The 26,361-nt window shown below is 40.3% G+C and overlaps 1 protein-coding gene and 1 long non-coding RNA gene across 8 annotated transcripts; both read right to left on the reverse strand.

The window, feature by feature from the left end:
* Nucleotides 1–2,543: 2,543 nt before the first annotated feature.
* Nucleotides 2,544–22,728, reverse strand: sec31a (SEC31 homolog A, COPII coat complex component). Of its 7 annotated transcripts, none has more exons than XM_084745568.1 (29): nucleotides 22,522–22,728; nucleotides 19,812–19,891; nucleotides 19,130–19,253; nucleotides 18,849–19,047; nucleotides 18,649–18,744; nucleotides 17,355–17,495; nucleotides 17,091–17,233; nucleotides 16,480–16,579; nucleotides 16,229–16,390; nucleotides 15,982–16,134; nucleotides 15,651–15,881; nucleotides 15,462–15,536; nucleotides 15,312–15,353; nucleotides 13,428–14,090; nucleotides 13,091–13,162; nucleotides 12,907–13,048; nucleotides 12,610–12,788; nucleotides 12,403–12,529; nucleotides 12,169–12,314; nucleotides 11,407–11,580; nucleotides 10,349–10,615; nucleotides 9,599–9,703; nucleotides 8,181–8,283; nucleotides 6,734–7,129; nucleotides 5,347–5,399; nucleotides 4,968–5,237; nucleotides 3,873–3,992; nucleotides 3,541–3,612; nucleotides 2,544–3,234 (listed from the first exon to the last, which is right to left on the reverse strand). In XM_084745568.1, exons 2-29 carry the CDS (start codon nucleotides 19,888–19,890, stop codon nucleotides 3,055–3,057), a joined length of 4,614 nt encoding a protein of 1,537 aa, XP_084601694.1. In that variant the 5' UTR covers nucleotide 19,891; nucleotides 22,522–22,728; the 3' UTR covers nucleotides 2,544–3,054. The 7 variants fall into 7 exon arrangements, with proteins under 7 accessions (XP_084601694.1, XP_084601693.1, XP_084601692.1 ...); XM_084745567.1 differs by having other exon boundaries at nucleotides 4,968–5,240; XM_084745566.1 differs by having other exon boundaries at nucleotides 6,683–7,129.
* Nucleotides 22,729–24,385: 1,657 nt separating this feature from the next.
* On the reverse strand, nucleotides 24,386–25,580 carry LOC146308737 (uncharacterized). Its single transcript, XR_014772644.1, has 3 exons — nucleotides 25,188–25,580; nucleotides 24,711–24,756; nucleotides 24,386–24,505 (listed from the first exon to the last, which is right to left on the reverse strand). It is a non-coding gene; the product is annotated as an uncharacterized LOC146308737 (long non-coding RNA).
* Nucleotides 25,581–26,361: the final 781 nt, after the last annotated feature.

The following is a 26,361-nucleotide window of genomic DNA, read 5'->3' on the forward strand; positions in this document are numbered from 1 at the left end:
TGTGGCACGGGCTGCATTCAGCTGCCACCCCTAAGAGATGCCTCGTCACCCAACCCTGAAGTCTGGGTGCACTTGAATGCAGCAAGAGATGATGCTCTTATGCAGGAGTCTGCAACCTTAAAAATAAATAAATAAAATAAATAAATAAATAGCATGTAAGAGGAAAATATGAAGTTTTGATCAGGCAGGAACTGCCACTTCAACCTAAAATTATGAATCATGAGTAATAAGTTGATTATATGTTGTATTAATAATCTGAATCTGCAGAATAAATAAAAATGTTAAAGATGTAGTACAATGTTTGCCTCTGAGATGTAGATGTAATTCAGCATCACGTTATAACCAGTTGTTTTTCATGTTATAACAAGATATTTTCATGTTACAGCATCATACAAACTTTTCACATTATAACAAGAAACCTTTTTGTTCTAACAATTTACATTTGATCATCATATAAACCTGAAACATTTCATGTTATAACGTGTTAACTTATTGTTATAATGCAGAAGCAAACTGCTGCACACCAAAAAACAAACAAAAAATGGATGAGTATCATGTTAAAACATGAAATGTTTATTGTTGTACATTATAAAATGCTGTTTTCACTTTATGACATTCAAACCTATCACCTTATAACAATATCCTATTTATCTTGTCATAAACTGAACGCTGCCAAAAAAGTAAAATGGATCAGTGTCATGTTATAATGTGCAAAGTTTACTGTTATAACAGGAAGAAACTCTTATTGTTATAACAATATACTATTTATTATGTAGACTCTGGCTTCCTGCAGGCTGCACATCATTTCACTGACAATATTTATGAATTTATGAATTTAAAAGAAAGCAACTAAAATCAAAATGCCAACAACATCATATTGTAAATAAATACTATTTATTGAAAATATTGCATGTAGTCAATCTAAAACAAAGACTTGTTTTTCCTTTATTAACAACATAAACTGAGGTCGACCACTCAGACTGCAGCCCTCATCATCGTTGGAATGAAAATCGAGTACAAGCCTCTTTCCAGTTTCCTTCTGAGGTCTGATTAATTAGCACATAATTAACCTCCAATGCCATTAAAGAAGACTGGTAGCGTTGTTTTTGTTTGTTTTGTTTTAAGCATGCATACTTTAAAATTCCATAAAAGCACGGTTTCTTTTTAAAAGTCCATTGCACTCTGCTGAGCCTCATGATTACACTGAAAAAGAATTTAAAAAAACAACAACAACAACAACTTAAATGAAATAAAACAACATTAAATGTCCTCAACAAATGGGACTGCATTGCTTTGCATCGACATATCCCACACACTGAAATTACCTTGGTCCAATGTGTTTGTATGTAGTGACACCAGTGGTGAAAGTAAGCCAGTAAAAGCAGAAAGAGGGTTTAGAGTTCTACAAACAAAGTCATATTTGGTATATTAAAAAAAAAAAAAAACTGGCACTCCAAGCATTCATTTTTGGTTTAAATGCTTGTGACAGGGAGTACTGCTAATCTGATGTCCTGTTTTTAAATGAATCCATATCTACTTTATCTCATCTGTAGCCTCATTTGCAGGTCTACTGCTAAATGCATGCAGGCAATGTTGCATTTATGTAAAATAAAGCATAATTTTGTACTTTTAAGAGAAACTTCTACATATTTATGGACAATTATGCATCTTAGCATCGTTGTAGTGCACAAATACTGAAAGACTATAAAGATGAACAAGCTAATATATTTTTTTTATATGATGGTTGTTTGCATGATCGCACAGTTTGTGAGCTAAAAGCATGCTGCTATTAATACCTAATTCATTGAGATTTGGCTTTATTCTTTAAGTTGACTACACAAGTGGATAGAAAATGCCCTTGAAATTCCTGAATCTCCTGTTGCTTTTCTCATGTTTGTCTGAACTCTTCTATATACCGGGTTCCTCTGTATTTATATCCATATCCAAAATGTTAAAAACTGTGCCTTCCTTATATTTTCATCATCAGTTTGTAGTTTGTTAAAATGATTGTTGCATATTCATTGAATTCTCAAATATTAGAGGGTAAAGGGACAGCTCGGATTATCTGAAGTGTGGTTGTATGAGGTTCTTATACATAGTCAGTGTATTACCTGCAGTAGATGGATGTCAACATACCCGCAGTTTAAGTCTATGCTATATTTAAAACATTTTTACTGCTTTAACCTGCTGTCAGATGGCCCTTTTTTGACAGGAAACTGCTGTTACGCAAGTCAAATGCCATTCTCTCCAAACCAACCAAACTCCACTCACAAAAACTGCAATTTTACCTTGCAGAACATTGGAGTTGCTGGTTCATCGCTGCCTCAAACGGTTAGGTTTTTTGTGTCATTTTGTGACGTCAGTGGTTTAAAAAGTTAGCTTGAATGCACAAAAATCACACAAAAACACAAACAAACACACCAATCAAAGCAGCTGTAGACCAGCAATTGACATGTTCTGCAAGGTAAAATTACAGATTTTTTCAATGGAGCTTGGTTGGTTTGGAGAATGTGATATTTTACTTATATTACAGCTTGTCATAAAAGGCTGTCTACACTTAGCAAACTAAAGCAGATTTTTTTTTTGCGTGAACCTTTTTTAGGTGACCTCCATCTACTGCAGGTAACACACTGATTATGTATAAGAACCTCATACAACCACACTTCAGATAATCCAAACTATCCCTTTAATCCATATGAGTGCAAGTTTGAATCAAAACCAAGTGTTTAATTTGATAGATTACGGTGGCATTAGAGTGTCCAGCCCTTCATTCGTCGTGTGAATTCGTTTGACCTGGGCTCAGAATTTACTTTCACCACTGAGTGCGACTCATAGCATGGCTTGTGTTTGAGTTGCGTCTGAAAACATGAATGGCACGTAGAAGAATTTGACAGGATTTTCATACATCTCAGAATTCTTCGTTGTTTGCACTGCGAGTCAAATGCAGCTCCCTGTGAAAACGAGCTCGACCCCCTGACCGGTCACTCTCCACCCGTCCACCGAGCCGGAGACTCGGAGCGAGTTTGGAGTTTGAGATTTTTTTTTTTGCCCCGATCAGACCCCCAGTTTGTTGGCTTGCGTCAGTACCACCTTGAGCACAGGCATGAACGCTGACGTCTCGCTGAAGTTGCTGCTGCTGACTATGTGGGTGTGGATGTTGAGGCCCTCCGTGTAGGATCTGGACTCTATACTCCTCGCTATGTTGTGTAGGCCTCCTACGATGGCGGGAGAGAGCTGGAGAGAAGAATAACAGAAAGACATGGAGAGAAATTAAAAAAACTTTTTGCTGTTTTCCACGAATTGTTGACTCACAAAATGACAAAGAAAAACTCTCTCTGACTAAAATTACAACATATTAACTTTAACATCCACTGAAAAATGAACTCCTATGGCTTTCATTTCTAAAAATGTCAGCAAACAACTTGTGAATTTGGAGCTTTCAGAAAATTTCCACCTCGGATGATGGGTGTTTATATGGACTTTTCTTGTGAAGACAGCAAAAGCCTGAAATTTTTTTTTAAAATCCAAACTTTTACTCACCGTCTGCTCTCTGAGTTTATCATAAAGTGCCTCCAGACGTTTGTTGGCATCATCAAGCTTCCTCTTAGTTTGCTGTGAAAAGATCAAATAAAGAGATTGATTACAAATCTACTGATTTACTTTGTTAAAGGACCAGTCTGTAGAATTTAGTGGCATGAAAGTCTCATTCTAAGGCAACAAAAACACAACAGTTCTTATTTTCAGGTGATTATACACTCATGAAAACATACTCATGTCTATTATATTCCATTTCTGCCAAATTCTGCAAATCTTGCACACTGGACCTTTAAGTACAGATATACTGAACTGTTATTTTTATCAGATAAACTCACAGGATCAGCAGCTACAGCCAAGCACTTCTGGATGAGCCCCTCAAACGTGGTCTTCAGGACCAGGTGCTCATCAGGGATTGGCTTCTTCATGATCTTCTCAGCAGGGATGGACTGCAGAGGCTGAAAGGGTTAAACTGGGTAAATTCAAGTCTTTATGGTTACATTATGAAGGCTGGGGCTCTTATTTTGAAGGTGTGATGCTGGTGCAGTAAAAGAGTGTCAGCCGATTAATTCGGGGTTGTGATTAGTCTAATATTCCCTCTCTTTTAGCTCTGTTTTTGGTCTTTACTACTTCCTGAGGGAAATATCTGGCTCTTTAGCTGCTAAATGCTCCACTATGTTCACCAGTTGGTCTCTAATGGTCTGCCTGCTGTTTTCTGCTGAGCAGGTGGTGTACAGTGGGTTTATGAGAGAGAATTCTTTGCAGAAAACAGCCCCCTGCTGCATTAAGAAATGCAGAACAAGCTGCAGAAATCTGAGAGGAACTGCAGATTCGTTCTGTGAACATCTTTAAAACTGTCACTGACACACTGTCATATAAAAATACTGATTGAAGCTATTTGATAATTAAATGCACAGTAAGGACTTTCTGCTGCTGGATGTGTCTCACAGCCAAACAATAACAAAAGAGGTAGTTTGATGATGTCATGAAGTAGTGAGGGATCGTGGGAGTTGTTGTCTTCATTCTTAAACAACCACTGCTGCCGATGAAACTCTATCTGATGCGAGTCAGGCAGAAATCATGATCATGGACGAGGAGATATGATCACATTATTTTTAGCCACGTTTGACAACTTCCTTTTTTCACTCAGAAGAATCTGGTGCTTCCTGTGTTCTCAGAATTATGAAATGCACCATTATTGTGAATAAATTACAAATTTCTCTGGGTTTGAACATTGATACGATAATCTAAGTACAAAACTCAACAGAATATTTAATATAGGACTAACATTATTCGATATGTAACAGAAATGTTTCATACACGTTTAAGCATTTTTGCTGAAATAAATATAAACAGAATCATAAGTATATATATAATATTTCCACATTAAAACACTTGTAGTATGTTTATTTTTTTTATAGAACTCTGTTTACCTGTATAACATCTCCAGTCGGTGCTCCTGGTGCGCCCTCCATACTGGTTTTGGGCATTGCAGGGTTCATGGGTGGAGGGGCGAACTGCTGCTGCTGCTGCTGCTGCTGCTGCTGCTGGTGCATGCCTGAGTACGGGACCTGGGCACCGTGTGGCCCCTGAACCATGGCCTGAGGGGCCCCAGAGGACACCGGCTGGGCCTGAGGGTCGGCGCCCAGCGGAGCCATGATGGGAGAGGTGATGGGGGCGGGAGGGGTGTAGTTCGCCTGAGCCTGCTGAATGATGATGAACAGATTTTATTTGAAACATGCAACATCTTCATCTCCGTCATGAAGGAAACAGATTTCTATAACGTGCAGAGTCTTCAGTCTGCAGACTCACCTTCTTCTTTGATATGCTCAGAGCCGGAGGATCATTCCAGCCGTTCTGAGGCCCTGCAGAAAAAACAGAATCATTCACTTATTCTCACACTAACAGGACATGGAATTATAAAAGAGGTAGAAAATTACAAACTTATGATTATTATTTTCAAGGCAAAGCTCAACATTTGGGGAAATATGGCAAAAAAAACCTGTTTAAACCTGCCCAGGAATACACACAAAAACAAACAAAAGTGTAAATGCCACTGTTGTTTAATCTGCACTGTCTCTGCTAAATAAATAAATAAGGTAAGGCTTCAGTTTCCATGTCCCATAACTTCATGGTAAACTGCTGTTAATTACCAAGTAAAATATTTGAAAATCCTTAGAAATTACTCAAAATTTTAATGGTTAAGAATATAATAATGTGCGTTATTTTCATGCAGGTAGGTGGTAATGACCATTTCACATATTTGGAAAATAACTGTAAATGTACCCAAAATTTCACAGTAAATATGTGATAATTAACAAGTACTACTACTACTACACTACTACTTGCATGAAAACAACACTTGAGAATCATCACATAGTTACGCTGAATATTGGGGGTAATTTGCAGGTAAATTCAGAGAAATTTCAAATATGTTGTGTTGTAATTATCACCAACTATGAAAATGATACTTGCTAATTATCACACACTTAACTGTGAAATTTGGAGGTAATTTGTGGGCAATTTCTAAGGGAGGGATACTTTAATATTGATTAACATAAAGCTATTTATTATCATATAAAAATCATTTATTATCAGATTTCAGTGATTCAGCCGATCAACATTTACAGCACTAACTGGAAAAAAGCCGTGAAAATTTGTTTCAGAAAAGCTGGAATTCTTTCAGATAAATTATTCCAGCAGGACTTAGTTTGAATTTTAACATCCTGCTGTTACTTCACATAACAGGAAACAGATTTTTATCAAACGTGTAACATTTAAAACTAAATTATGATTAATATCTATATTAAGTCATTCTTGAGTTAATAAATGTTAGAAATGTCTTGCTGAAGAGACTTTCATTTAAGTGTATGCAGGTTTGTATAATGATCTTTTTAAATTGCTAGGTCCATATTTTTTTCTAGCGTTATTAAAATAAAATAAAACCAGGCTTCTTGTTGTCCCTACCATCAAGCAAATGCTTGTCTAAGAATATTAAAGGCACCCTGAATTCACTGACTGATATGAAAAACTGTAATTGCAGGTGAAAAGAGTAAATGTGAACGTTGGTCATCTTTGATGAGTGAGGCTGAGTGAGGAGGAGGAGGATGACAGTCACAGTGATGAAGATGATTAGAGCCATGCAGACCTGTTCTCTGAGAAGCAGGGATCAGCCCGGGGTCGGACTCGAGCTGTGTACCTGAGACTCCGCTCGGTGGAGGAGGAGGCATGTACGACACCGGAGATCCCGGACCGCCATGCTGGAAAGACGCTCCGGAGGACGGAGGAGCGGAAAAGGAGGCGGAGGGGGAGGAAGAGGAGGAGGAGGAGGCAGCGTTCGGAAAGAAAGGAGGAGGCTGAGGGTGCGAGGGAGGAGAGGTGGAGGAGGACAGGCACTGGCTGTTGTAAGGTTGTCCGGGATAGATCAGAGGAGAAGGCGCTGGCTGAGAGGGGACGGGCTGCGTGTACTGAGAGAGGAAGCCAGGAGGCTCAGCAGGAGGAAGAGGAGCAGCAGCAGAGGAGGAGGAGTACTGAAGAGGCTGATAGATAGACACCCCACCAGCTCCAGGTGCGTACTGGTTGACCTGGGGGTAGGCTGCGAGTCACACGGGATACAGAACAGACGCTGTTAGTGAAAAACTGGTGCAGGTTACTCTGACAGTTTCATGCATCAGGACAGATAACGTCATAAAAAGACTAAGTTACAGCATCAGAACATGCTACTGCGCTTCATGTTTAGCTTGTAGGTTATAAAAGACTCAACGGGCAAAGAGATAAACATTCAAAATAACATTCTCATCTTCTGTTAGTGAAAATACAACAGCAAAGGAGAGATCGGACGCAGTCAAACATTTCTAAAAGGAAATGTTTGCCAGTGTTTTAAAGGAGAAAGAAGAAATGTTGTTCATGTGCCACCTGTTAATGCAACCCTGTCTCCTACAAATAAAGTTTATATACCACTGATTCTAGGACTGTAACAAAGAGGCTACGTCACGTTTTCATGCATGTCTTTGTCATCTGATGGGATTTCCACACAGTCCTGCATCCGTTTAGGTCAGTAAAGGTGTTTTTACATGAGCTCTGGGCTGATGCGAAAGCGACTGAAAGTTTGTTTGCTCCGGCTCGCTTTCTTTTCTTTTGGTCGGATGTGACTGGGCCGTTTGTGGCAGGAACAAGAAACTAAACACACAAAGAAGTTTCCTGCCCACCCAAATATCTCAACAGCTACGTTCTTCAGACTTGGATTAATTCTCCGACCAGCTGCTCCCCGTATGCAGAGAGCTATGTGACCTGATGCAGTAGCTCAAACCTGCAGAAAACACCTTGCAGTTAGTCCAACACAACTCTGCCTCTGTCCACTTCCATGTGGACTCTCTTTGTGATAGTAAATCATATATATATATACACTCACTCTAAAGAAGAGACTCTAAAGAATCAGTGCTGATTTACAGTGGGAGTTGAACAGTTTGCACTTAAGTTCGATATAAAAAAAATCAGTTGTATATAAACTTCATTTTTAGGATGCAGGGTTGCTTGATGACATTTAACATCAGATTGTAATCTGAAACATTTCTCCTCGTACCAAAAAATTCACTCTAAAGCCAATAACGTTCATAACAAACAGCTAAAAGATGTGAAACGCTCACGCTGGTACTGATGAGACATCATGTACGCAGGAGTGGAGGAGGCTGGAGGTGCAGCAGCTGAACCGGAGGGAGGCATCATGTACATGGGGTTTGGAGGCTCCACCTGCAGAGACACAACAAGGAAGAGAGAAGATATTTCAAAACAATGGACACACTGACAACCATCAAGATGAAGCCAGCAATGAGTTAAGTAATATAACACCGTATAATAAGGATGTAATATTGTGATATTGGAAAGTAAAGAATTAACTAGGAGAACTCATGATTTTTTTTTTTAAACCAGTAAAGAAATGTCACTCTGTTGTTGTTGGAGGTTCTTCTCTTTGGCTGACTACAGACACACTTTTAATTTTGTTCCTTCATCATTTACCAACAGAATTAACATTAATTAGTGAAAGCTGATATGGTCTATGTGCCCAAATATCGGCCCCAAACATCTTTATACGACTGTGAGAATAATGATCGGTGCTGCAAACACAGGGCAGAATAGTCTTGCATTAGAATTTCTTTTCTGTGAGTTGCAAAATTCAACAAAGAAATGCATGTATTGTCTTCAATTCTGCATTATAATGTTCTATAACAAGGATAAGCATACATGTCAGGAATGATGCAGTATGTTTAGACAAGCAGACAGATGTTAGAGTGTGAAAATGACGTCTGTTACGGTCAAATCACAATGAGAGCCTGAGTGGATACAGTGAATGCATCACAGGAGACACAAACCCTATTCGCCAAGGACTAGAATTACCTGGGAACCTCGAGTGATTTCTAATAATTGTGAAGGTGTTGTATCATTTTAATCCCATGCAAATCTGCCATATACATAATTTGTAAAGTAAAAATTCCACGGCAAATTACGACCATGTTTCAACAAATGCATGGCGTTGGGATTATATTAGTATACTTCTTGTTTATATTTTTCTTATCAGTTCTTTGTGCTTATTTTATATTCTTTGATGGGAGCAACTGTAACAAGACAATTTCAATAAAGTATTTCTAATTCTGATCTAAATGCAGGCAGAAAGTTGGCAAAACAACTCTAAACTGTATCATAAATGTGGCTGCTGAAGAACAGACGCTCCACTTCTGAACAGCTGACATTATGCAGGGCTTTCACATCGTATCTGGGGGATAAGGTCAGTAAATTTGGGTAAAATACAGACTTTGCTCAGCCTGTGCGAATGTCCCACATGAGGTCCCCTGTTAATACTAGTCCCATGTGAGTAGAGCTAAAGAAAACAGTCATAATATCAACAAGAAGCGGGGCAGCTATGGGCAAAAGCAGGTCACCACAGACAAACCACAGCTGCCAAACAGAATTTGGGATATCTGGTATTAATCCGATCAACAAGAACAGTTTTGAACATCTGTAAACATCATCAAGGTGTGTGTCGAGGTCAGGTGGGCGGTCAGTGTACCTGCTGGTCGGGGGCGCTGCCTACTTGAAGAGGAGGAGGAGGGACATTGGGGAGGGCTGTTGGAGTTTGGTTACTCCAGGAGGTGACAGTGGAGGCAGCCCTCACCTGAAGCACACAGAGACACACGGCACATACCAATGATGGCCGCAGCATGGAGGTGAGGAGGGGGAGGGGAGAAGGGGGAACACACCAAAGAACACCACAACGCTTTGGACCAGAGCCAGGGTTCAAATTACAGAAATCAAGAAAGTTTTCACAGAGAGATTAAGCATTTTGCTGATCCACCTTCAATAAGCACATTTATCGTTTCATGAGTACATTTAAGAATCAGGATGTGATTTAAACCCTGGCTAGAACGGAAATCAAATCAATGAAATGACTCCAACACCACAGCAATGAGCACTTCACCAGGAGGTTAGTTAGTGTGTGATAGAGGGATGGGGTCTGACAGCTTTCAATTCAAATCCAGCACCGTCAGCTGCTCTGTCTCGCTGCAGACTGTCGTGACCATCGTGCTTTAGTTAAGGTTTTTGTTTTTGAGACATCTGTATATTTTGGTGTGATCATTTTGTGTGGATATTTTATTATATATATATTATATATTTTATTTGTTCTAGACCAGTCAGATCTGTGTGAATCCTGATGTCTGATGATAAAAAGTTAAACAGGTTGCACACAGTTTCAGGTTTGTATTATCATAAGTGAAAAACAGTAAAAACTTCCTTGTGTGATAAAATGAGTGGAACATACTGGCTGGTAATACTGCGGCTGTGGAGGGGCGGAGGCAGCAGGTGAAGGCATCTGTGCTGGAGCTGCTGCTGCTGCACGAGGCTGAGGCACCATGGCGGGCTGCATCGGGGTGAACGGCTGCCGGGGATGAGCCAGAGGCTGAGGCCGAACGGGAGGCTGAGGCTGAACTCTCTGGGTCTGAACCGGAGCTGCAGGAGCCGCCACTGCAGCCTGCTGCTGCTGCCCCAGAGCCCGACTGAGACGGTCTCGGAGCTGCTGTACGGCAACCTGGAAGGTCCAAATGAGAAACGTGAACTTAGGTTGGTTGGTGATTTCTACAGGGTTAAATTAAATTTTTTTTAGACCATTTAAATACTAAATGTAATGTACTTTCATACCTGTTTCATGATCATGCTGGTCAGTGATGAAAATTATTTACTGCATCACATTTGTCAGAATATATTTATAATTTCTAGTGATTTAATTAATCAAATGATGCAACTGGCATCCAGATTAACAGAAATTAGACAGATGGATGAACTGGCTATATAAAATGACAAAACTAACTTAATATATAAGACCAATTTAGAAAGAAAAGAAGCAATATAATATGATTGAAACTGAAAATGTTCTTTAAATATTGATGTAAACAGGGAAGCAGGTCTGCAGCTAACAACTATTTTCACAGTCAATTAATCAGTCGATTATTTTCTAGATTAATAGTTGTTTGCCTATAACGTGTCAGAAAATGGTGAAATATGTTCATCAATGTTTCCCAAAGCCCAAGATCATGACCTCAAATGTCTTGTTTTGCCCACAAGCCAAAAATATTCCTTTTACTGTCAGAGAGGAGAAAAGAAACCAGAAAATATTCACATTTAAAATCTCAAAAATCACAGAATTTCAACTTTTTGTCTTAAAAAGTTACTCAAACCGATTTTATTTGTCTATTTTATTTTACTTATTTTGCTAAATTTACCTTACTTTTATTGTTTGTTGCTATAAGGCACTCCTCTAGCTAAGACATTGTTCTGACTGAGAACCGAGGAAGAACATAAGGTGTGCTGGGTGTTACGTACCTGGTTGGTGTTGTCAGGCAGGTAGGTGATGGCAGTGGACAGACTGCCCTGGGAGGCCAGCAGGTTGGCGTACTGGCTCATCTTCTCAGCCAGCAGGAGGCCAATGGCAGCAGGACCAGAGCGTTGAGTCTGCTCCACCGCATGACGCAGCACCACCACCTTCTCCACCAGGTCCTGACGGATGGAAACAGCACATTAGTCTAAAATAAAGATCCGAGCTGCATTAACACGCAGTTTTCTGGTCACTTGGAGGCGTCACAACAAAATTAAATCCACTTAATTTGACTGGAGTACCGTCTCCAGGAGTTCCTGTTCTCCTTCAGAGTAAAAGTGTCAATTCGCTTCAAAAAAACACCTGCATTAACTGATCTTAAGCACAGTGGAAACAAAATCTTAACACAACACTGACATATTACCTCCTTAGACACTTTTTATTTTCTACACAGACAGCAAACATTAATCACTATTAGTAATTATTCTGAGTCATGTTTGTAACCACCTGACAAACTAAAGCCCAGTATTCAAAATAAATGATAAAATCTTCATCCAAGGACACTGTAAGAAAAAATAAATTGCATAAAATCACTGTGGGATTTAAGTCTTCTCTTACGTGTTGCTAGAAAGTTGTTGGTAACCATTTCCTCAAAACAGTCTCTTAAAAGTGAAATAATTTGTGGCACAGAAGTCAACAGCTGGATTTATGATGACCGAAAAGGAGGACGACATGTTTAAGACACAGCTGGAGTCACTATGTGGACACACCTGGAGAGACATTGGACAGTGTCCGTCCTGCGCTCTGGTCCAGCAAGACACAAGTTTTTCCACGTTTCCAGCGCAGATGTAACACAGACAGGCCTGCGCTTGCAGTTGGGCGTCCTCTGCTGCCTCCAGTCTGCCCCCGAGAAGGTCTGGACAAACAGACGAGTTCGGTTACAGAGCACAAATTCACAGGTGAGAGACGTCCATCAAACAACACTCAGGTGTCCTTAAACTAACCACAGAGAGAGGAGAACTCCTCCGGCTGAGCGTAGGTCATGACAGCAGCCAGGGCCTCCTTCCAGTTCTGCAGCTCACACGTCTGCAGGATGTCGTGCCAGTCTTTCATCACCACGGCGTTGATCAGCTGCAGGACAAAAACATTGTTACATCATCGATAAGAATCTCTTAAATGAGGTCTCAGTAAAAAATTATCCTTGTTGTTACCTTGGTTATCTTGCTGTGTGTTTTCGTAAAATACTTCTTCTGGGTTTTCTCTAAGAGCACGGACCCGCCGGCGATGGCCAGGATGATGCTGTCTGCCATTCTGTTGTCATGGAGACAGAGCTCCACGGCTCCCTCAAAGTCTCCGGTCAGCAGGGCCTGTGTGATCAGTCCATCCACATCTGGAAAACAAAAATTAATATTTTTTAGTTTAGTTTGTTTAGTTCTTTCTCTCTGGCCGAAGCTCATATTAAGTAAAATCTGCTGGTTTATGTCATAAAACACTGAGAGACTTGTTACCTTGACTGATCTTAAGACTGACTCCTGTTGGGGCTGGAACTGGGGCCGGGGATGGAGCTGGAACTGGAGATGGAGCTGGAACTGGAACCTCAGGGGCTGGAACTAGAGCTGGAGCGGGGACCTCGGGAACTAGAGCTGGAACCTCAGGCACTACAGCTGGAACCTCAGGGACTACAGCTGGAACCTCAGCGGACTCCTCAACTGGAGCCGCGGTCTCAGCAGGACTGGGCTCCTCCTCCACTGGTGCTGCTGCCTCCTGAAACACCAGAGAAACGTCCCGTCATGTCTCAAGTTTATTCCTCTCCTTCTCCTGCCCTCATGCTGATTGAAGGTTGTCATTAATTTTTTTTAGTCCATAAAACACTGCTGGAGTAATCAACCAAATTAAAATCATCTGTGTGTTTACTGTGGTGTTATAAGTACATATATCAGATGAGACAAGTCCAACTGTCTCTTTTTTAAGTATTTAAAACTGAACTTGAAGACATAATTATTGAAAATGTGTAGTGATGAAGGTTTACCTCCTCCAAGGGGATGTCCTCCTCCAGGAGGATCTCCTCCTGCTCCGCTTCCTCCTCTGGGAGAACCGGGTCCAGGTCCACCGTTTCTTCGGTTTCACCGATAAGAGCGTCCAGTGGATCTTCTGCCGCTGCTGCTGCTGGCTCCTCGGTCTCTGGGTCAGGAGTTGAGTCTGGCTCCAGTGTGGTGTCAGGCTGAAGGTTTGTCGCTGCAATCATGTCAAACGCCGCCTCAGGAGTCGAGTTTAGCTCCAGCGTGGCTGCAGGTTGGAGGTTTGTCGCGGCAATCATGTCGAACGCCGCCTCAGGCGTGGAGTTTAGCTCCAGCGTAGCTTCTGGCTGAAGGTTTGAGGCAGCGATCATGTCGAACGCCGCCTCAGGAGTGGAGTTTAGTTCCAGCGTGGCCTCCGGCTGAAGGTTTGCTGCAGCGATCATGTCGAACGCAGCCTCAGGAGTGGAGTTTAGCTCCAGCGTGGCTGCAGGTTGGAGGTTTGTCGTGGCAATCATGTCGAACGCCGCCTCAGGAGTGGAGTTTAGCTCCAGCGTGGCCTCTGGTTGAAGATTTGCCGCAGCAATCATGTCGAACGCTGCCTCAGGAGTGTCAGCAGGCGGCACGAGGCTGAGGTCCGGCAAAGGCTGCAGGGTGGCTGGAGCAGGAACCTCCACCTGAAAATTGAGGGACAAAACCAGGGACAATCAGTGGACTTTCAATTGCTAAATAAATGAGAAATGGCAAGCTGAAATAAACAGAGATTTAATTATACATTTGGGGACAAATGCAAATACTTCAAGGGAGTTCAAATGTGAAGCACAGATGACAACAAAATGAAACTTGATCAGTTCAGAAAAGTGCTGAGACAACAATAGTAGACTGCAAATTTGCAACCATGCTCATATTTTCTGGTCTGAATTTATTTGAACTAAAAAAAAAACTGAAGTGGAATTTTCAGTTTCAGTAAGTTTTTTTGCTTTTATTTATGTTGAATTGTGAAACATTCAGTGTGTTTACATCTCTTGTGTGGTTTGATTTATACTTTAAAAAAAGAAAACTACAAACTACGCTAAACCGAAACCTGACTGATGGATCATAGATGAGACCTAGCTGGAAGCCGCAATTAAAAACTTTAATATTGATTTAAAGAAGTATATGAAACTGAAGCAAAAGTCTCTGCAAAGCCTCAAGTAGTTTCAAAAAGTGAAGCTGTATTCGTCGGCTTAACAATCCATGAATGAAAACTTGCCACATTTCCTTATTGCAAAATGTGAGACAGAGACAAACGGTTTGAAGCATTCAGCCAAACACTGAGGCGCCGATTAGTGCCAAGAGGAGTCGGCCTGTTTAGTTGAACTGTCAGTGAAATAATGTGAACGACACAGTGAGCAGGAACAAATGAGAGCCGAGTGGTGTGATGATGGGCAATTTGGAACGCAGCTCTAACCGGGTACCGCCTCCCTACAGTGTTGTGGATTTCAAACAGATGCTGATTTTGTTTTTATGCTTTTTTTTTTTTTTTTTTTTTTTACAGTTTTAAGTGTGATTTTCATTGGAAAGAACAAACAATGGGACTGTGTCACATCACTTGCAGTAGCTACATGTCATAATAAACAGCAGTGGCTTCTCATCATGCAGGATCTGATGAAAATAAACTGTATAAGGTTGACCCAAAAACTTTGAATTTTGTCCAAATCAGTATTCGAATACTACTTGTGTGCGTATTTTTTTTTTTTTTTAGAGAAAGAGAGAAGGACACATGGACAGACAGATATGAGAGTGGTATCTCCTTGTCTTTCTCCTGGCAATAATATAATAAGCTTGTCTCCCAAAATGTTGAACTATTCCTTTAAATTGAACCATAAGAATAATGGCTCTAAAAAAATAAAGCTTACCTGCGGAGGCTCAGCAGGCTTTTCCTCTAGAGCTGCAGAAATCTGGCAACAAAAGGAACACATTTATTACAAGATGCACTGAAAAACACTTGAGTAAAAATATATAAAGTGTCATATGTGACATACAGGAGCGTAGAAGGTACATCTCACCTTTAAGGCTAACTCCTCTTTGTTGTACCCCAGAAGCTCCAGGTATTTGCTGCGGACGTCACTTTCAAAATTAGCCTGAAAACACAAAACAGTCACACGCACATCTAAAAGAATGACGGCGTTATTGTTCATTTATTATTGAAAATATACTATTACATTTACAAGTTTATTGAGATTTTTCTTTCCTACCTTGAGGAACGACCACAGCGTCTTTTCAAACTCGTTTTCGGCTGCATCGATCTTCTCCTGGCAGAACTCCACGAAGCTGCCTGCACTCAGCGTGGCCTGCAGCTGATCGGAGCGCTTCAAAAAGGCCGTTTCTGTAACAACCTGGCTGATATGCACAGCGTGTGCAGTGGGCTGCTGAGGCTGCTGAGGGTTCGGCTTTGTGTTCTCCAAAGAAACCAGCTTCCCACCGAACTGAGGAGTCAACAAGAGCCAAAAGAGCGTCAGCGTTTCGGATTATGAAACAAAGAGGCTCAATCTTCAACGTCAGGGAAACTAAAGAAACGGGACTCACGGCGAACGAGGCCCCCACAGGTCGGCGGATCCACTTTGGCGGCTTCTTCAGGGGGGTGACCGAAGCTGAAGGAGCAGGGGTCTGGGGCAGCTGCAGCGGGGGCAGAGTTTGTCCCGTCCCAAAAGGATCCATGTTCCCAAATGAGTTGCTGATCTGTAACAGACACCCAGAGTCACGTTGGAAACGAAAGTGATGCTTGACAATTAAAAGCTGCAACTCAATCAGTTTGCTGTTGATTTGATCTCACCTGGTCAGCGTGTCTCTGGCTCTGCACCTGGTTGCTGCCTCCCATGATGGAATAGATGCCGATGTGCCCGTCAAAGCCTGCGGCCGACAGCACCGCGGGGTTTCTGGGACACCACTGTATATCAAAGCACCACTGACTGCTGGTGGGCAACTCGTACAACACCTGGAGAGGCGAGCATTTACCAACATCAGAGGGACGACAGTAGTTTTTTTTTTCCAGCTTTGCCTGTACATGTAGTGTTAAACCTTTACCTCTGCTGTGTTTGGATTCCAACACAGGATCCTGTTGTCCTTCCCGCAGCTCAGGAGCAGCTCGGGATCAGCCAAGCTCCAGGCGATGGCCAGGATGCCCCTGTAAATAAAGAACAGTACAGTCTGTAAGGCCACATGACTTTAAGTGATAAAGCTGGTGATTATTCGGCACTTTAATGCTTTTCATTTAATATCATGAAAAGACTGCAACAATGTGTTGGTCCATCTCTTAATAATTTCTAACTTTCATTATTAAAAAGGCTAAATACAGGGTGCTTTAAAGGTACGGTTTCATTAAATTCAAAGCCAACTTTGCCTGACTCTTCTGAGTAAATACACAGATTAGCAGTTCAAAATTATAAGTATAACTGAGGCAAAATGACAATAATTGGTTGTACTAAACAACATTTATCCAAACCCTTTATCAGCAAAATCCTAAAAGACTGTAACAGAATAACAGAGACATCAGTGACTCTTGCACTTTGAATGAATTTTAGACAGAAAGATCCAGTCAAAGTTGGTTTTGGTCTTTTTGAGATTTGTTGGCAGTAAGAGATTAAGTACGTAAGTAAGTCTGCAAGTGAGTCTGAAAGCTTTCTTGCTGCCCATACCGTGTGTGATTCTCTAAAATCTTGAGAGGAGAGGTAGCAAAACGTAAATCCCACATCTGGATGACCGGCATCCGGTCGTCCTCCGAGGCCACGACCAGCTGAGTGGCCACTTCTGGGTTCCACGCCAGCCCAGAGCAATGCATCTGAAAACAAAGACAGACGCACAAAAAAAGCGAGTTTGAGTCGAGCAAACGATCCAGAGATGATTCATGTGTGAGGACAGCATGTGCAAGACTCGATCTGAGCGCGGGAGAACCAACATACTCTGTTGCTGTGGTCGCTGACTTTAATAATGAGGTCATTCTTGCGGAGGTCCCACACTGAGGCTCGGCCACTCGGGCTAGCAGAGGCCAGGATGTGTTGGACCTGTCTGTTCCAGGACACGCAGCTGATGTCCTCCAGAGGCTTTGAGAAAAAAACATAAGCTCTTATATACATAACCTGACACAGAGACAGACATAAATGCTCACTGGACTCGTGCTGCAACAACTTGAATGAACAGTTTTGTTCTTTTGTTCAAGTGATTTAGGAGAAGTCATGTGCAGTCAGTCTGTTGTTATCCAAACCCAGATCTTTCACTACAGATTGTATATTTCATTACTTTGAAGATATTTTGAGTTTGAACATCCCGTAATATAAATAACACTTTATTTGTCGACATTATCGTGTTTGTCTCGCCAAATCTAGCCTATCATTATCATCATTAATGTAAATTGGCTGTTACCATTACTGTCGGGCATATAGGTCTTATCTTCACATGGAGGTTTATGCAAGTCGTTGTCCAGGGGAACATCCTCTGTTGCAATGGCTGACAGTGCAACATCATCTACTGTGGCATTTATTCTGTCTCCGTGATGAAGACGTCCCCATGACTCCTCTTCCCATTCAAGTGATCGATCGCCTTGTTGTTATTTTCATATCAATCCATTTTTTCTTTATGTCAGTGACAGTATGACCCTCAGGTAACACGGCATTAACAGCGCGCATTATTTTTTCCCCATTCTTGGCTTTAGTGGGTCTCTTAATTCCACTGCTGACACTGTTGAAATGAGAAAAGCTGGTTTTCAATCTCTGAACTCGTAAAAGTTCTTCTCTTTACTCTTTGATGCCATTTTCATGACTGAACTCTTCCTGACACATGGGGCAGGAAGCGCAGCCTTATGTGGAATTACTGGGGCGTTAATTATGATAATTCACAAGTGACGATCAAATGCAAGCAGGTGGCATTCAGCATGTTTATGCAGGTCATCTTCACAGGTATCTGAAGTTAGCATTTGCTAAATCTGACATGGCACACTTGTACGGAACAGTGTGAGAGAAAGTTAAGATATGCAAAACAAAATGTTCAAAAAGAGATGCACTTGATTCACAAATTATGGCTGAAAGTAAATGCAAAAGAAAAAAAAAAGAAAAAAAAAAATCAAATTCAAAGTGGCTTTATTGGCCTGACTATAATAAAGCAGAGTAATGCCAAAGCATGTATAAAATCAAACAAGAAAATAGCAATAAAACACAATGTGTAAAGTGTAAAACTGGACACAGCAGAAAAAAGAAATACCTGAGTTTTTGGTCCTGGTGTCATTGGAGAACCAAAGTTATTCATGTCCCAGATATAGATTTCAGACTCGTTCCCACCTGATGCAACCAGGTTTGTCTGCAACAGAAGACAAAATACAAAATAAGTCACTGTGTTTGTTTTTAAATTGAGTGCGTGCGTTCGGTTTAAGTTAATCTAAAGTGGAGTTAAATGGATCAGACCTGAAACGGGTTGATATCGAGCGCTCTAACTGGCCCTGTGTGTCTGGCGCTCTCCGCAATGATCACGTCGCTGTCTCCGGCCATTATTTTCGCAGGGTCGTACAGGATGACGTTGCCGTTCTCGCCTCCTGCGATGAGGACGCCGGATGGATGAGCACCACTATCCATTCCATACGGACCCCAGACCAGCTTGTGATATCTGTGAGGAGAGAAACGTGTGTGTGTGATGACAGAGGAAAAAGGTCAACAGCATGAGTGCAGTCTGCAGCAGCTTTTAGTACCTGTGAGGGGAGGAGAAGCCGCCACATGACTTCATGTCCAGAGACGGCTCGGTCAAGTCCAGCTCAAAGAACTCCAGGGAGGCATTGGTGCTGAAGGAGGCATCCAGCTGCTGGGCTGATGTTCCTGCAGACAGAGAACACAGGAACTTTTGGTTAAACATGATGCTGCCTTGTCATCAGGACTTGTTTTTATCAAACAACTAAAATATACACTTAAAAAAGTTCTAAAGAGCAAACTAAGGAGTAAAAAAGGCATCACTGAGTAGGAAGAAGACACATTTATCACGGGAGATTTGCTCCTAACTAGAGCAAGGTGTAAGACTTTGTAAAGCTTTTTAATTCAAGCACTCTCAAGGCACCTAAATCAAAGATTTCCAGCCTCTTGAAGCCTTTACCATCACATCTGAATTGTTACCAGGATAAGCTGTTTACATGTGCATGTCTTGTAATATCACATAAACTGGCCAAATGGTGCTGGAAATGATGGATCACTCTTTCTGTTCTGTTGTCATTTGTCAGCAGACCAAAAAGGCAAACATGTGAAGTGTACACTCTCATGACTCAGATTAGTTTACGTGGCTGTATAAACTGACACTGACAAAAAAAATTATGTAATGTCCTAGAAAAACGTGAGATAGCAGCAGCCGCAGGCCTGTACCGGATGGTTGCTGCATGCTCGTACCTGTTGCAAGGTAGACGGGGTGGTGCTGTGCAGGACTCCAGCTCTGGATGGCTGTGCGGTTGATCTCTTTAAGTTTCATCCTGGAAAATAAGTGCAAGATTTTAAGAATAATACAGTTAGGACATCAGAGTGGTTACAGGAAATGATCATTTTATTTTAGTTGCTTTCCATGTGGTTTCTGCCTGAATCACCGCAGAAAACAGAGCAATGTTTTCTGTTCAATGTTTCTACTTTTCATTGACAGTAGGAATAAAAAAAACAGCTTATATTGCTTGACTTTCCATTATGTTTATGTGTTAAAGGATAAATTCACATTTTTTCAGTCTGTTTAAAAAAAACATGCATGCATACATGCAAATTGAGAGAGTTAACAGTCTCTGTCTCATGCTGACCGTGCAAAGATCACTTAGTAATGTGATTCCAATGTACATTATGTTTGTATTTATTATGAAATACTTTCTTTTGTGTCTCCTAACACCGTTTCCTTGCTGAGTCACAGTGGCAGGACAGTAACATAATGAGGAATTCTGCACAAGAACGACATGATTTTGAGGCACCCACCTAATTTCTAAAATGCATTTTACCACAGAACAAGGACTTGATTTTGATGCTCATCAGTTGCACCATAATCACAGAATGAATGGATCATTTCTAGCGCTGAAATGATTAGCCAATCAATCGATTAACTGTGAATTAAACTCTCAGATGGGAATATTTTCAGGTTTCTTCAGTCCTCTATGACAGAGTAAACTGATTATCTTTGGGTTGTGGAACTGTGATCACAATTTTCTCACATTTTATGGCTTAAACAACAAATTTATTCATCAAAAAAATAATTGTCAGATAATGAAAATAATCAATAGCAGCCCTAATCTTTTCACAGCCAGTGCCGACAGCAGCAACAATTAAAGCAACTAAAAGCTCTCAACCTACATTATGTGCAAGTAGAGTCATTTGGCAGTTTATTATGAACATCTTCAAGAGGACAAACAGGCTTTTCTGTTCAGATCAATGAATGTTAGGCACACCTTGTATTAGACTAATGCAGTCTGGATCAAAGCCTTAACGAAAGCTATAATGTTCAGTTTTTTTGGCGAAACAGTTTTAGAGCTGTCTTGAGGTTTTTTGTGGTGCACTGCACAGGTGTTTCTATTATTTTGTCCACCACATTATATCGATGAGGGCAGAATACATGACAGAGACACCTCTCTGTAAAATACAATGCAGTTCAACAGCACCACAAGTCTCCAAACTGGCTGTGCAGTCGAATGAATCAGATAAATCTGCTTTATTGTGACCTTCGTGAAGGAAGCATTTCCAGCATTTCTTGCAGGACTGTTGTATTTAGTCTGCATTAGTTTCAGCTGTGTTGCACATAACAAACTGGCAAATGAGTATATTAGGGCCGTACAATGAATTGAAGTATTGTCAAAATCACAGCATGGCCAAGTTCAAATCATAGAAGCTGCAATTTCTTGATAATGAGAAAATGAGATCCAAAAAAACATTATAATGAGGCACTGCAGTGCTGCAAAGATATCCTGGCCTACAAATCCTGTTCTCCAGATGTAAGAAAACATGTTTGTTTGGCACGGAACCCAACAAATGTCACATCATCGTGATTTTATAGTTTGTTTGGTTTTTCTTTTTCAGAGAAAATGACAACTGTGATGCCTAAAGGATCAATCATGAATCACATAGCATAAAAACTGACGCAATTGTCGATTTTTTTTCATACTATATCATCCATCCCTAGCCAAAACTAAAGCAGTCCAGCAATAAATCCTGCCTTCATGATGGTTATGGTATTGATGAAACGGGTTAATGGAGGTGATGATGTGTTTTGGTGCACTGCATTCTATTATTTTGTACACCCAATTTACATAAACAAGGGTTGACTAAACAACAAAAACACCTCTCTCTATAATGCATTACAGTCCAACACTAGCACCACAAACTACAGCCTCCAAAAAGTTGTATTATAACCCTTCATGAAGGAAGAAAGGACTGTAGAACTGCTGCATTAGTTCTAGCTAAATGGTGCACCTAAAACTGTAAACTGGGTGTAAATATTGCGTCAAATTATCTTGTGAACCTAAACTTCACAGCTAAGAGGGTGCAAACTAGTCAAAACATAAGTTAATGGTGTTATTATGGTTTTAATTGGTTTGTAAACAAATGATTTAGCATTTATTGCCACTTTTGCATAGTGTATTTTCACCATTCAGCCCTGCTACTGTTATACACACACTAGTTGCAGAGTTACAGACAAAGGCCTACTTTGACTGACACTAATTAACACATGGGCTCTGCATTGTAGAGCTGTACAGGAGCAATGACATTACAAATAATTCTTGAGAAACTGAGGAACCAGTCGGCGGGCTTCAGGCGTTCAAAGGAACAAAAAGTACAGTACATGCTAGCAGCATGCTAACAGCTGACTGACCAATTAAAAGCCACGCAGCACGAGCCCCAGTAGTAGGAGAAATGAAAGTCTAAAAAGCAGAAAACAGGCTGCAGTTCGTTGTCACTTATTCTACCAGCTGAATGGGACGCGGTACGGTATGTCCTGAAGCTACAGCGGGATGTTACGTTATCTAGCCTGCTAGCTGCCTGTGCATGCAAAATATAACAGTGGGGAGACAGTTACACACTCATAGAAACCCACACACACACACACAGATCTTATTACTTCAGCAAAGCGGCTTACCTTCCTTTCTTTTCTCCTTCTTTACATGAACGCACACATAAAATTGGTGACAAACACAAACAGCCTCCGCCCGCACAAGTTCCCCTTTCGGTTCTGCTTGAGGATTAACGGCTGTAAAAACACAAGAAGAGGCTACCGGGTCCCGGCTACTGACTCAAGACAGATTTCCACGTCCCCACTGGTCTCCATCAACGTGGCACTAAGCAACAATCTCCTCCTCCCACGAAGAAGAAGAAGAGCTTCCGGGTGACGTCGACACCGCTGCTATCCGCAGCTAGCATGCTAATAATGCTAGATACATTTTCATAATAAATCTTCTCCAGTTAGGAAAATATAAAGGAAACACTACACATAGAGGATTTTACATTTAAAAATATTCAACATGCAAGTATTATGGAAGACAAAAAAATTATGTTAATAGTATAATTTATCAGTTAAGTATTTCATACCGTAATACCAATATTCAGTTAAATCTAACGCTAACCATGCTAAGTATGCTAGCGTATTTTCATAGTAAAGCTACTCCTAAGAGAAGATGAAGTGAAATGTGGAACATTTTACACTGACAAGTATTGGATATAGAATTATAGTAGAGGACAAAACAATTAATTTGTTGTTTGTAATAATATAACTTTATTGGTGAAGTATTTTATGCATAAATGCCAAATTAAAGTGGTGAAACTATTTTCCTTGAGGGGTCAACACCCTGCGGCTATTCCTGCTAGCATGCTAATTATGCTAACATTATATTTTCAGAGGAAATCGTCTCCGAGGCATTAAACAGGCAGGATAAACTGGAAGAAGTAGATATTTATACTTAAAATTACTCAAAATACAATTTTAAAAAAATGTTGTTAATGATTCATTTTATTTACATAAACTCAAATATCTTGCATCAAATGCATTTGTAAATTAATTTCCAAGACCCTGTATAAGATGAACAATTTCACAAGTAGATATATTTAAAAGTTTAACAAAATATAATCTCAAATAACCCTAGGAATTTTCTTTTTGTTCTCAATGGCTAATAACATTGTGGTCATTGGGAATGTTATAACTATTGTTGACTCAATGGTTTGAAATCCCTTTCTTAATATTGTTATAGATGGATTCTTCACAATATTTTGTATAACAAAGTCCCTGCATTTATGACAAATTCTGAATGCACTTTGGTACTTAAAGCAAATGCACCCGCACAAGAGGAAAATGAGTCCTCCATTCAAAATTACACTTAAGAAGTGCAGATGTTCATGATCAGAAAATTGTACTACAACACTAAAAATACTGAATGTGCAGAGAAAACTACATTAGATTTATAATGATCCATCAATGTGTAAGCATCATGTCATTGTTGTACCTGGTCAATGTGGAGTTAGTTTTAACTACTTTATACACTGTAGATCAGTGGTGCCCAACCCTGGTCCTCAGGTACCACTGTCCTGCATGTTTTAGATGTTTCCCTGCTCCAACACACCTGATGCAAATGATCAGGCTTCTGCAGAGGCTTGATCATGAGTTGATCATTTGAATCAGGTGTGTTGGAGCAGGGAAACATCTAAAACATGCAGGACAGTGGTACCTGAGGACCAGGGTTGGGCACCACTGCTGTAGATTATTCCTGTGATTCCTTCTTAAGACATCAGGGGTTTTGAATAATCAGTAAAATTGTTTGTATGACATGTTGAATATAAAAGAATCAAATAGAGACAAGTAAAGTACCTCTATATTGCACTTAAGTACAGTATTTGAGTATAATTACTTCCTACTTCTAAGCAGGTAAAGTCTGGTGGTGAACACATAACGTGTGAAAAGGCCGGTAAACCTCTTTACCCCAAAGATAACCCACAAAAAACAAACACCAAGGTTCTTCACAATCTCTGTTTATTTGTCATTAAATAACATGAAATATAAAAGAAATCAGTCAAGTACCAATGGTAGATGTTGTGTCGGGTCATCATCTTTCTTTCACTTCAGCAGGTCGACCCTGAAACAACAATGCAGATATTAAGATAAATGTAGTCACACAACAGCAGCAAGCTCTTTAGAAAGGAGACGAGTGCCAAAACCCTCAGTCAGAAGCTCTTGTATAATCTTTCCCAGACATTTGAATGGGTCAGATGGGTAGTGATTGATATAATCATTGGGATGGCTATTAAATTTTAGACAAATAACAGAATTGCAATACATACATGCATGCATGTCACGTCCACACCGCTGCCCTCTTCTTCAGTAGACCTGCAACACAAAATTTGTATAAGATTTTCAGACATTAACCATCAAAAGTGAAGGTTATGTGGTGCACCTACTTATCATTTATGTATAAAATAATTAATACATTTCTACGCCCTATTATTAGATTAAAAAAAGAGTTGGGATTGAATAGTGCATGCCGAATTCAACAGTTGATGCTTAAACCTAATAAAATGTTACAGTTATGGTCTCTTTGAGGATGAATCTTGGTCGATAAGCGATTTTATAAAAAATTATCATACTTTAAATAGAAGTTTGGCTGACGCCTCTCACACACTAGAACGCGCTAACGTTCCTCACCACGTGCCCTAGGAGTAGTGGTGGGTTGACTGAGTGAAACCTGCTCACTGTGCCGACTGTAACACACTGTCACCAAAACATTAAGTATTAATGGATTTGATTTACAACTTACTTACCTAATTATCGATCAGGGCCCCCCACGTGCAGCAACACGCTTCCAGCTAACGTTGCTGAACGAAATCTCGTTTAAAAATCATGCAAAAAAAGAGAAAAGCGAGCAAGCTAGCTTCCTATAACGACTACGTTAATTTAATACGCGAAATTTTGCACTTCTCAAGCACTGGTAGGTGAAACGTAACAGTTCGTCTCGAAGAACCCACAACCTGCTGCACGCACTGATCTACACACCAGCCTTTACTAACTTTTTCCGTCTTTTCTTCTTCCTCTTCTGGTTAACTTGTGAGTACGTCACCGCCATCTACCGCGTCGGCTGGTCTACTTCTCCGATGAGTTTTGAAGAAGACTGCGCATGCGCATACATGTGCCTTTTCCCCAGCATTACATTGAAAGAACTCCGTCGATTTTACACATCAAAGTCTTCCACAGGAGGTGTTGGAAAGTACCGTTGCATGTGTGAAAGAAGTTGTATAAAGCTTTTTGTGGCTCTTTGCGCAAAGCCTGATAAATTGCCTCAATTGATGAATCAGTGTTGTTTAGAGTTTAAGAAAAAGTTTGGAAAAGAACAAAAGGTAATTGGGGCAATGATGGGAGAAGTTCTAACTAACTAGAACTAATATTACACTGTAAAAAATACTCTTTAATGTGAAAGTTCTGCACTGAAAATGCTATTTCAGAAAAAGTATGTAAGTATAATCAGAAAAATGTACTTAGTCTTAAAATTAGTCAATGGAGCATCATATATGATATCATTACAGTATTATTACGCATGCATTAATGTAAATGCAGGATTTTACTGCTATAGTTGCTTGAGGTTGAGCTATTTTGTGTAGGACCAACTAATTATTATTTTCATTATGGATTAATCTGATGATTATTTTCTCCTTTAATTGATTGTTTGGTTTGCAAAAAATCTGAAAATAGTGATAAATGCCAAAGTGAAACCTTCACAATCCTTGTTTTAATCCATTATTAAATTAATCACCAACTATTTTGCTAAGAAATTAATCTGTTTGAGTGATTTTTGAAGGGAAAAAAGTAAAAATAATCAGATTTCAGCTTCTTTAATGTGAGTATTTTCTTGTTTCTTTACTCCTTTATGACAATAAGGTCAATATTTTTGGGTTGTGGGTCAAACAAGACATTTAAGGACGTCATCTTGGGCTTTGGGAA

This window comes from Lutjanus erythropterus, chromosome 20, assembly GCF_056507025.1.
Source record: "Lutjanus erythropterus isolate fLutEry1 chromosome 20, fLutEry1.hap2, whole genome shotgun sequence".
Lineage (NCBI taxonomy): Eukaryota > Metazoa > Chordata > Actinopteri > Lutjaniformes > Lutjanidae > Lutjanus > Lutjanus erythropterus.

Coding starts and splice junctions, on each gene's coding strand:
- sec31a (XM_084745564.1), bottom strand. CDS start 19,890: ATGAAACTTAAAGAGATCAACCGCACAGCCATCCAGAGCTGGAGTCCT. Junction 14,091..15,311: donor AGCCTGCTGAGCCTCCGCAG/GTAAGCTTTATT, acceptor CTCAATTTTCAG/GTGGAGGTTCCTGCTCCAGC. Junction 3,235..3,540: donor ATAAACTCAGAGAGCAGACG/GTGAGTAAAAGT, acceptor TCTTCTCTCCAG/CTCTCTCCCGCCATCGTAGG.